This window comes from Sceloporus undulatus, chromosome 4 (genome assembly GCF_019175285.1).
Source record: "Sceloporus undulatus isolate JIND9_A2432 ecotype Alabama chromosome 4, SceUnd_v1.1, whole genome shotgun sequence".
Classification (NCBI taxonomy): Eukaryota; Metazoa; Chordata; class Lepidosauria; order Squamata; family Phrynosomatidae; genus Sceloporus; species Sceloporus undulatus.
The window spans coordinates 204,686,758-204,699,350 of record NC_056525.1 but is presented as its reverse complement, the minus strand read 5'-3'; the positions used below and the strand labels follow the sequence as shown (position 1 = coordinate 204,699,350).

General features: G+C 37.7%; 1 protein-coding gene across 1 annotated transcript in view; it reads left to right on the top strand.

Annotated features, from left to right (window-relative positions):
* Window positions 1–12,593, top strand: part of PDE7A (phosphodiesterase 7A) — a 67,089-nt gene that overhangs the window by 44,100 nt on the left and 10,396 nt on the right. The window contains 5 exon segments of the mRNA XM_042464715.1: window positions 1,950–2,101; window positions 4,065–4,128; window positions 8,616–8,711; window positions 11,042–11,142; window positions 11,765–11,896. Coding sequence (XP_042320649.1) covers window positions 1,950–2,101; window positions 4,065–4,128; window positions 8,616–8,711; window positions 11,042–11,142; window positions 11,765–11,896 — 545 coding nt within the window.

Sequence of the window (12,593 nt, the reverse complement as noted above, 5' to 3'; positions counted from 1 at the left end):
CATTTTCAGCATTTCTACCCAATCTTTCTCTAAAATATGCTGAAGGCTGCAGCCACAACACTTAACAGATTCAGTAGCCAAAATTAGAGAGCCAGTGTAGTTTAGTGGTTTGAGTGTTGGACTATGACACTGGAGACAAGGGTTTGAATCTTTGCTTGGCCATGGAAAACCACTGGGTCACTTCAGGCAATTCACATTCTCTCAGTCTCAGAAGAAGGGAAAGGCAACCTCCATCCCCTTTGAACAAATCTTGCCAAGAAAACACTGTGATAGATTCACTTTAGGTTTTCTATAAGTTGGAAATTATTTTATGGCATACAGGAACAACTAGCCAAAATGAACAGTTCACAATGTGGAAATCAATAAAACAAAACTGATAGGTAAAACAGAATAAATATCTAGTAAAGAAATCTAGTTGGATTATCATGTTTTCAGTTGCTTTATGTTGGTAATTGTTCCATGTGAGGCTTTAATACTGAGATATTGATATCTTGGCCCTTGGTTTTAAAGTCAATTTTGATGCTAATTGGGTTTTGCAATTAAATGCTGATCATGTAATGAACAATTGCCTGGCAACTGTAGTATGCAGTGTTTCCAAAATTATAATCTTAAAAACTTTTAGAATTGTTCTGACCATTTTAACATTTAAGAATTGAAGGAAGGTGTGATCCTGGCATCTGTTTACAGAAGGGTGAGAAATTGTTTCCATTGGTTCCTCTTCTTGCAAATCCTCACATTTGCTGAATATTTCCTCCAAAGGCTTGGGAGACCTTTCAAAATAGCATGGGGATTGATGAGGTGGAAATTGGGGTGAAGGAAAATTCACAAACATTTCCTCCCTCCCCTTCTTTTAGTGAAAGGCTGCTGAAAGTTACTTCAGGAGCTAAATTTAAATACTCATGCTGTATTTTCTGGCGTATAAGACTACTTTTTAACCCAGGAAAATCTTCTCAAAAGTTGGGGGTCGTCTTATACGCCGGGTGCCATCTTATAGGGCAGGTGCTGAAACTTCTGAGCTGGAATGGAGACTCTGCAGCCGCCGCATATGATGGGGGGAGCTCAAAAACGGCCGCAGCCGCATCCCCACCATATGCGACGATCGTATGAAAGCAGCTACTGCTTTGATAGTCCTAGAGACAGGGAGAGCTGGGCAGGCAGGGAGAGCTGACCAATCCAAGCAGGCTTTGTATACAACAAGGTTTCCTTCTAAGTACCTGCATGTCATTTGAATTAAAATTACCATATTGAAATCAAATCTGATGTTTTTAAAAATTTTATTTGGTGTGTGTTGGAAGAGGGGTAGTCTTATACGGTGAGTATATCCCAAACACTATATTTTAACTGGAAAAGTTGGGGGTCGTCTTATACTCCCAGTCGTCTTATACGCCGGAAAATACGGTAATTACTTTGAGTTATCATATTTTATTTCAGAACTGGTTAGCCGTTTGATACTGTACAAAACTGTAAGCTTCAATTCACGGAGGGGGAACATAAAAATCATACTAAAAAATCCATGAAGGGTCAAACCAAGGCCCTTCTAGCTCAGCATTCTCTTTCTACAGTATACACCAGATACCTATGGGAAATCTATGAACAGGAACTTGGTGGCACTCCACATCAGGGTGAGAATAATGAAACCTCCAGATGTTGCGCTGTGAGACCCAAACAGCCCAAGTGAGCATAACCAGTGGTGATAAGTTATGGGAGTTGTAGTCCAGTGAGATCTGGAAGGGCAAATGATTCCACCTCGACTCTAGTTGATGATGACCAGTTCCCAGCAGCCTCAGACAGCAAGGCCAATTGTAAGAAATGATGCACATTGTAATTATGCAAAATCTGGAGTGTGACAGTGTCCTCACTTCTACCTTAAACATTTTCCTCCTGGATCTTGTTTGTAATGTTTTTAATAGAAGGATTGTGTACCTTAAAGCTCTTTATTTCCCCCTCAGCAAATTCTGAAATTGAAGTTTCTGTGTCTGCAAGAAATATTCGAAGGTTACTGAGTTTCCAGCGGTACTTGAGATCTTCCCGTTTCTTCCGTGGTATTACTCTTCCAAATTCTTCAAACTTTTTAGATGATGATTACAACGGACAAGCTAAGGTTTGTTTATTATATTACATTATAATTTTGCCCTGAACAAAAACAGTACTGTCATGATAAATGTGCAAGTAACTTAAGTGTTCCCCACAAAGTGGTAGTATGAATATACTTAAAACATCTGAATGTGACATTTATCTCCTGTATATGCTGGTGACAAGATTGCTGCAATTGTCAGTAAGGATGCTGGTGGTATCTTTGAGCGGTCAAGAACTTTTGTCATTGTGAAGGCAAGATGAATCTGTCTTATTTTATGAACAACAGGTGATGTCAAGTTGTCAGAAAAAAATCTTCAGAGATATCTGAAGTATTGTGAAATATAACATTGGTCCGCTAATTAAGCCAAATAATGTTTGAAATATCCTGACGCCGAGCACCAGAAGAGGCAATGGCGCATGTGCATGTGCCCCATTGTTTTCATGGGACCTGAGCATACACAGTATTTCCTTTACGTACTGGGGGGGGGGAGTCGGGAACGGATCCCCTGCATAAGGGAGGGGCCCACCGTACTTGCAACTTTGTTATATAAATCTATTTAAAAATTTTATTCATTTTCAAGATGTTTATTTTAAAATACTCAGCCTAGAATTAAACTGTCTTGTAATTTTTAAAAGTGGACAGCTTTAAAAAAATGAATTACTTCTGGATTTCTGTATGATCTGTGGGAAACCAGGTTTACCATGAATAAGTAATATGCTACTGCATGCTGCTTGATCATTCACACTTCAAGTGGGAGTGACTTAACAAACTGCAGATTTTTTTGTTGCACAAACCCATGTACTGCTGCCACTCTTCCCCTCTGCCCCCTAAACTAGAAAAGAAACCCACAGTTTATTTCAGACTTGTTTCTGGATTTGTTCTCATGTCATGTGACTGTAAGTAGCTTGATTTTTTTTTGTCTCCCCAGATATGGATTGTCACAGCATGAGGCTGTGTTCATTCTTTGCCTAAAGATAAATAAAGGCTTTAACACTGGGTTATATGCTTCTACATAAAGCTGCAGAAATTTTTACTAGAGTTGCATAACAACAACTCTTATGTATGAAGTACTCTATTATTTCATGCAAGCGAAACTTGGTTTTATTTTATCTGTTAATTTATATCTCTCTTTTTCTCTAAGATATGGCATTCAGGATGCCACATGCAGAACAACAATCAGACAAAAACATATGACTAAAACATAAGAAAAGGCTAAAACACAATTAGAAGTGGTGTCAGGGGAAGAACTTGTTTAAATAAAAATGTCTTCTTACTGGTAGAAAGACAGCAGAAAGGGATGATGCTAGTCTCTTTTAACAGAGAGTTGTAGAATGTGGCCACTAAAAATGCCCTCTCTTAGATGCTTATCAAAAGTGTTTCAAAGGTGGCTGGATCTACAAAAATCTGAATATTTGGTCTCACAAGGGATGATATATAGCCTCTTTGCAAGTCATATGCAGTAGTTTGCATTGTGCTTGGAAACAGACCTTTGAGCAGTGAAGTGTGGTAATGGGTGCCAGTCAGCAATCTGTTTTAAGACTGTGGACCAGTGAATTTCCAAATGGCTTTCAAATGCAGCCCCTTATAGATTACATTGCAATCTGGGTTGTATAGGATGGGTGCCTGAGGAACAAATATGGATTGAAAAAAGATAATTACATCTCTGTAACATCCTTTCTAGTATCATGTTTATTATTATTAACCTTTATTTATGAAGCGCTGTAAATTTACACAGCGCTGTACATACAATCTTTTTAATTAGACGGTTCCCTGCCCTCGGGCTTACAATCTAAAAAGACATGACACAGAAGGAGAAGGGAGTGGTGGAGGGAAAGGGTAAGAGGTCCAGCAGTTCCTCTCTACCTCCAAGGCCTGGACCAAGGCAGATGGACTGGAGACCCACGGAAGAAAGGATCTTGAGTAAAAGCAAATACGATTAATAAATAGACATATATTTGAACTCACACTTTCCCCTCTTTTCTTTCAGTGTATGCTAGAGAAAGTTGGAACCTGGAATTTTGATATCTTCCTTTTTGACAGGCTAACAAATGGTAAGATCACAGTTTTGTTTTTTTAAACTGATCTTTAAATCAGTTGTTATCTGTGGACACAGTCCCCTGTTCCTACTTTGCTTTGAAGTAGCAGTTTTCCTGAAGCTGTGAATGAGTGATACATGCAACCTTTGACTGCATTGCTTATGACTTCTGCAAACATTCTTCTTCTAATGATTAAGTAGGGTTCATTAGTTAGGTACAGATAACCCATTTGAACTTGTTGTCTCTAAGTATCTTAACTTCCTTCTTTTCTGCATGAAAAATAATTACAAAGTTCTTAAATGGAATCTAGTAATTTGATTGCTGTTTGTCTAATGTAGGGTGCATCTACACTGTAGAAATAATGCTGTTTAACATTCCTTTATCTGCCATGGCTCCATCCTGCAGAATCCTGAGATTTGTAGTTTTGTGAGGTACTAGCATTCTTTGGCAGTCATATGGCTAAAGACCTTGTAAAATGACAAATCCTAGGATTACATTGGATGGAGCTGCAGCACTTTAAGTGGTGTCACACTGCACTATTTCTACAATGTAGGCAAACTCAGAGACTTATATTTGTAGTATAGTGTACTGAACAACTCTTTTTGTTTGTAAAAAGAAAGTCATATAATTTAAGCAATTTAAAACAGCCAGTGTATTCAAGTACTTTAAATTTGTATGATAGCATATAGAAAAGTAAAAAAACCTAAGTTGACTATTACCTTTTGGGACCATTAAATTGTAAAACTGGTGTGAGTTTTCATGTTCTTCAAAACTCTTCAAGAAAGGAATATTTTTACTTAGAGCATGGTTACTATGATTCTGTTTTAAACATATTGCTGAGTGTTTAATTATTTTAAAACATTTTCATCACACCAAAATAATTGTTGATTGGTTTTACAGAAAGTTATTGCTTATACTGCCTAGAGATTGAGGTTTTTGGGAAAGAGGAGAGGGCTATGGAAAAAGTAGAGTGGTGGTATGGTACATTCCACTAAGGCTGACTTCAGTATGGATAACAAATAAACTAAAAGATTAGACAGAAGGGATGAATGGGACTGCATATAATCATAGAATCATAGTTGGAAGAGACCACAAGGACCATCTAGTCCAACCTCCTGCCATGCAGGAAATTTCAATCAAAGCATCCCCGACAGATGGCCATCCAGCCTCTGTTTAAAGACCTCTAAGGAAGGAGACTCCACCACACTCCAAGGGAGTGTGTTCCACTGTCGAACAGCCCTTACTGTCAGGAACTTCTTCCTAATGTTGAGGTGGAATCTCTTTTCCTGGAGCTTGCATCCGTTGCTCTGGGTCCTAATATCTGGAGATGAGCTGTAGACATGATGTTGCAAGTTTGTATTTAAAGATTTGTTAACTTATCTAGTCAGTGCAAACAGAGTTCATTTATTTTCTGAAGGATACATCTGCAACCTTACAGTATTCATAATTAGAGAATATTTGATTTTTCCAAAGAAACTGAGGGATAGGTAGATAAACATTAAATAAAGAAGCTGGAACAGTCACATAAGCAAACAAGCAGTGATGATAGATAGTAGTTAGAAAGACCAACATTTGTCTTCAAATGTAAAAGAAGAAATGCAGAATTATATCTTACAGTTGTACAGTATATTTACTGTGGATAGCTATGGAACTGATTTTCTAGTTTAGCTAGTAGTGGAGTTGCAGCATCTCTATAAATGTCCGGGAATTAGTGCAAGCTGCCACTGTATACTGCTTTTCCTTTCTCAGACTATGGTGTTTGGAGAAAGAGCAGATGTTTTACTAAAATTTAGCAAGAGGATAGAAGCAAGCTAAGAGAATGCTTGAATGACTATGATGGGATTGTCCTGTGTTGGCCAAGCTGGTCTCATCTCTCTTGTACTCCTTCTGACTATAACAGATGGTGCTTGAATATTATTATATAAAAAGTCTACTTCTAACGCTGTGGATATTACTAGGCTTTGCTTGTTTTTTGTAACCTGTGCAATAGAGGGTATTTCTGTTGTTTTCTGTAATACTGTTTTAAAATATTTTATTAACAATTATACATACACAAGAGAACTTTTGTTACTATATTTTCAATGAACAAAATAAAATTTGATAAATTTAGAAGCTTATTAATAGTCAAAATTTGCCCCTTTGGCTCACTGGATGAGGCTGAGTCAAGCAAAAGAGTGCCAAACTACTGTGCTTGCTGTAGCCATAAGCTAACACTCTCATACCTACTCCCTAATAGGCTCACAAAAGTGAATGTTTGTTTCACCTTCTGACTATGTCCAGAGTTTACAAATGATCTGACACTGCATCTTTTGAAAATCTAAATGGGATGTGCAAAGTGCAGTCATGGGGCTGACTTCAGCTCCAGGGCTGCTTTTGTGCCCCTCTTCCATTTCACTGGCAAAAGAAGATGAATAAATTGCCTATATCTGAATTAAGCCCTGCTTAATTATGAAACAAACCAATTTTTCAAAACCAGAAATGGACTTCTGGCCAAATCCAATTTTGATTTGGCTTTTTTGGTAGTGCCACTGGAAGGACCCAGGGCAGAAAAGTGGCCCCTGAACTTCCTAGAATTGGCCGCTTCTTCCATCTAGATCTAAATATTTTTGGGTATTGAGCCTCTATCTTAAGCCTTGGCTGTATGTGTTACAGTGACAGTTACATTAATAGGGAGTATTCTATCAAAGCTTTGAAATTGTGGGAAAAGAGTACTGTGTTCTAGCTTTCGGTGAATTAATTGTTTTACATTTATCAATATCTATACAGTACCTTTTTGTATGTAATAATTGCAGGTAGTTTCATATTGCCAAGATACAATAGAAAAAGCACTTTTCCTGAAGGTTTGGAATATGTCATTTAAAAGTAATGATGAATTAATTGTTTTGTTAAATTAGATTAACCGAGATATTTTTAAAATGATAGACCTAGCAAAACTAGAATCTGAGTGGGGCTAGGTCCAAAAGAGAGAGGCCCAAACTCACGGGCCAAGTAAGGCAGCTTCTGGCCACTTTGGGGGCATGGCATTTACATGACCCACAGCCACAAAGCAGCCGAAAGCTGCTCTGAGGCTGCACTAAATGGGGAAAAGCCAGCCCCAAAGGAAGTGGATTTTATTCGTTTCTGCTGGTGGCCACTTGGGACTGAGGTGCTGGCCTGCTTTGGGAGGGAGTTGCTGCAGTTGTGGCCTGATTATGGCCTGGGCTGTGTGCTTTAGCCCATAAAATTTAAAATTAAAAAAAAAAAAAAAAAGATTCTGACCAAAAATTAGCTTTGAATACCAGGGTTAAGTGGTATTCATAGTATTTCTTTTTTCCAGGATTATTTTAGGGAAATGGGGCAGGAAAAGAGGAATGAATTTGTTACTGCTATTGTGATATCATTGGGAATTGGAAATCCCTGATCACCCATAAACCTAATATTTCAAATCTCCCTTCTGTTTATATCTGGTATAAGCTTGTCTCCAGCTAGATAGGTGGAAAAGTATGTGCCGGCCCAGAAGATTGCTGAAATCAGAGAGCATTTTCCTGAGGGAGGTGCAGCACAGACAGGTTCTTAGAATCACCATCATAATAATTGATGCTGTACATTGATTAAGTTGTCAGTTTAGGAGTTATCTGATAACAAGCTTTCTGTGGCTTGTTTAGAAATAAAATGTGTGAAAAGAAATATTGTGGCCATATATTATTTCCAAATATTCATATAAATGATAAGGACTAATTGAAAGATAGCTAATGGTGTACTTGTCATAGCTTATTTTAATTTTCCTATTCATTATCATATATTTTTAAAGTTCGTAATTGATACTTGTTATGTTCTAGTATAGAAATGGTAGCAATATGAAATTATTATGTTACAAAGGAATTGATAAAATGTCAAATTATGTCAAATATTTGAGTTCATTTTGTTGTACTACATGAGTTGGTAGTGCAGATGTTATTTAGGGATTATGGTCTAGATATGAAAAGCAGGAAAGATGGATATGAAAGAACCAGATTATCGTATGGGTAGAAGTGAGAGTGATAATTCCTCCACAGCCTCCAGGAATGGATTCTGTGGCTCTGGAGGAAAGGTAAAGTGATGTGGTCTATAAGGACATGCTACTTCACATGTCTAGCCAAAGAATATATAGCTGCCTAGTAGGAAGTCAGATTTCTTTTCTGGCAGCCTCATGGTGTGGAACTGTGTGTGCTATATGAAGGACTGAACTTCAAATCAGTATAGTAGGAGTCATTAATCAATTCAACCACTATGCATTTGGATTAATTGGTTTTTAATATGTAGTTTTTAATCTTATACTGTTTAATCTTGTTTTAAGGGCATCTATATATATATATATATATATATATATATATATATATATATATATGTATGGATGTTAACTTGTTGTACGCCACTTTGATTGCCTGGCAAAAAACGGGATAAAATTTTTAAAAATACTATTTATTATTTTTAATGCTTCCTACTAAAGAGCTTTCTGTATTTTGTTTCCATTTTGCTTTTAGGAAACAGTCTAGTCACCTTAACCTTCCACTTGTTTAATCTTCATGGACTTATAGAGCACTTCCAACTAGATACAATGAAGCTCCGCAGATTTTTAGGTAAAAAGCTTTCATAAGTTCATTTCAAACACTTCTGGTAAATGAGTTTTGCAATACAAGATTTCAGTAAAAGCTTTCCCAGATATTTAAAATATTGCTCACATGAACAAACAGTCCCTGTGCAGAGGATGAAAGGAACACCCAGACAGTGGACCCATCACCACTTTCAGTTATTTTCTTTTACAAAATGTTGAAAAGAAAATTATAGAACAGAAGCCCTAGAAAATTTGGGAAGGAAGTGGGCATGAAATTGTAGGTATTACTTTACAGGAACAAATATATTTTTAGTGGCTGCAGACCTATTTGCTAGATTTTCGATGCTTTTTGCTTGATCTTGGTACAAGTGAGTGCTCATTCTCAAAAAGATTTATTGAGACATAAACTAAAAACATCTTAAAGGTCACAAAATTCTATTTAGGAGTGGGTGAGAAGAGAGCTTATTAATTATTATTATTACTAGCTAGTAGTGTGACCACCTTCTCTCACACCCATGTTTCATGCAGCTCTCCCAGCTGTAATAGAAATACTAATTAAATGGAATCTTGCATTTTTCAGTTATAGATTTGCCTAAAGGCATTTTGTATTTTGGAATTTTCTTGACATAGAATAGCTTTTTGGGTTGGGGGTGAGGAAATCATTTATGCGAACATATGAAGCCAAATGAATTAAGTAACTCTTTATGGTTTAAAGCAAATAATGAAAACCTAACTATAATCAATTACCTTGTTTATAAATCTGCATTTCATGTATCATCATTGTCAATGTGTATCTGCTATAGGTTACAGTAATACATCATATGACTAGAGATATTTTTATGTATTGGTGTTCAAAATAAAGAACAAATTATTATTTGCCTTGCGGTTCAGTCCTCTCTGTGATGTTCTAAGTCAACAAACCTTGTTATAAGGAGGCTACATTTTGCCTCTGATAATGTTTCTTTTAGAGAGAAGCTGCAAGGTCTAGATTTTTTTTGGTAGCACTAGTGAAGATCAGACATCGCTTGATCTTCGTAGATTTATTTAGGTTACATTTCAGTTACCTTTCTTGATCCAACTGTTGTACCATAGTCTAAGGCAGGGGTAGGCAACCTTTTTGAGCCGGGGTCCGGGTTGCTGTCCCTCAGACAACTGGGGGGGCCGAAGCCAAAAAATAAATAATTATTTTTTTAAAAAAATAAATATATAAATAAACCAGGACAAATGTAGGACAAAATTTTCAAATGGAAGACACTTTTTTTAAAATCATGGAGGACACGCGAAAAAATTTGCTGATTTTTTAAAAAAATGTTAATATAAATGCATGTTTCTGAGGCTTCTATAGACAATTGCCCCCCAAAGGCCCCGGCGGCAATCGGCGGCAGGACTGGGCTGGGGCCGGTCCCAAGGCCTTGCCGGGCCGCATCCAGCCCGTGGGCCGTAGGTTGCCTACCCCTGGTCTAAGGTTTTTAACATTTTTGAGATAGCTTCAGGGTTTAAAATCATAATATGTAAATCTCTTTCCTGATTTATTATTAATCCTGTTCTCCACAAGCATATGTAAGTTTTTAGAGTACAGTTGGCCCTTCTTATACATGGATTTTTTATACACGGATTCAAGCATCCATGGTTTGAAAATGTTCAAAAAAAGTATAAATTTTAAAAATCAAACCTTGATTTTCCATTTTTTATAAGGCACACAATTTTGCTATGTCATTATATTTAATGGGACTTGAGCATCCACAGATTTTGTTATCCACGGGGGAGCTTGGAACCAAACCCCAGCGTATAACAAGGGTCCACTGTATTATTAAGGAGACCTGGGACAGGGCACTCACTACTTAAACAGTGGTTTAGCTTGGTCTAGATATTCTACTCTGTAGTATTTCAAATACAAAAACCGTATGAATGATGTGGTTTTATTTAAGAAGATACCTTTAACTGAGGGTGGGCTGTTGCAATAGCATTGCAATGCTGTGGCACAAGAACAGTTGGTTAAATGGAGGGGGTAATGTTCAGATTGTCAATTGGACAAAACAGTATAAGCATCTGATTGGGGCAAAGGCCTAGCTTTATATGGTTATTATCTGTTTTTGTGGGGGGGGGGGGGGAACAGTGAATAGGGTCTCCATACTGTTATGTGCTGCTGCATAGTATGTCAATTCCATAGGAAGATCTTATTTATATTGAAGATCTGCAAATAGAAGGGATAACCTGACACCATACCACTCCTACCTGATGGTGATGCAGCAGTCCTACTGGCTAGGTGATTGGAGTAATTTGGGTATTTAGTAACATGTAATAAAAATAAAAGTGTAGAAGTAGATTAACATAAGAATCTCTTTCCACTTGTAGTAATGGTCCAAGAAGATTACCACAGTCAAAACCCATATCACAATGCAGTTCATGCTGCTGATGTGACTCAGGCCATGCACTGTTATTTAAAAGAACCCAAGGTAAAAAAAAAAGTCATTAAGTATCTTCAGCTATTTATTGCAAAGTATTTGTTCCAAGTCAATTGATAATGGACAGTGACTTTAGTAATACTTTAGTTCTGATTGTATTGGAGCTGTCCTCAATGGTATAATAGGCTGGTTCGGAAATTCTTTGTGGTGTGGGGGGTTGGTATTTTTTAAACTCCTAATTTTATTGAATAAAAATATTCTGCCTTTCTTATTGCTTTGGTATGGTTTTCCCTACAAATTGCATTGTGGCACAAATGCAGTATTATGCTAGTTTCCAACTTGCTAGCATGATGGGACTTCTGTGTTTCCTGCACGCTATTCACAGTCTACTTTGGAAAGTTTCCCATTCTTCTAGATTAGGTTTTGAAGGCACATATAGATTGCAGATGACTCACCCTGGCTTTGTTGATGTAAACAGTTCCACTAGTAAAATCACTCTGTTTGATTCTGGCCTCTGAATCCCATAACCTAGCCAAAAATATAAAGTATTGAGGTAATGTGTTGATGCATTAGATAAAATTCAGTTTTTGCTTTTGTTGGATGAAAATAATGGTGGCCAAATTTCTTGGGACAATCAGTGAATGTTCATGTTTGTTTACTTTACATATTACAGCTTTCCCAATCTCTGACTCCATGGGATATTCTGGTCAGCTTAATTGCAGCTGCCACTCATGATTTGGATCATCCAGGTGTTAATCAGCCTTTCCTTATTAAAACAAACCATTATTTAGCAACTTTATACAAGGTAAGTGGAAGAACATAGTTCTGCTGAAAAACAAAAACAAGTATTACAACATTTAGTCTTAGTTGTGATTAGGGTTGCCATCCCTGAGGGCCTCCAAACCAGGAAAAATTTTGGAAATGGTTTTAAAAAGGTAGACCTTTTTTTTTTTTTTTTTTTTTTTTTTAAATTTCCTTGCCAGGAAATTTTAAAAAAAGGTCCTACATTTTAAAACCTTGTCCAAGGTCTCCCTGGGGCCTGGGAGACAGCGTCCCCCAAGCTCCAGGGAAGGCAGCCGAGGAGGAAGGGGGGAGGAGGAGAAAAAGGAAAGGGAAGGAGAAAGAAGAAAAGGAGGAGAAAGAAGAATAGGGAACAATATAAAAAGAAGAGGAGGAGGAGGAAGAGGGGAAGAACAGAAAAAAGGGGAAGAAAAAGAAGAAGAGGGGGGAGAGAAAGAAGAGAAGGAGGGGAAGAAAACAAAGAGGAGGAGGAGGAGCAGGAAAAAGAAGAAGAAGAAAAAATAGGGGAAGGAAGAGAGATAGCTTGCCGGAAAGGCTCTTTTGTGCCCTCGCCCGTGCAAGGGACCACGGGCGAGGGCACAAAGAGGAGACACTCCTCCTCTTGAGGCTGGCTGGCCAATGGGGAGAGTGGAGCTGGAACAGCCCTGCCTCCTGCTAGCAGTCACGGGCTCCTGCAGCAGGGGAGGGCTGTCCAGCCATTG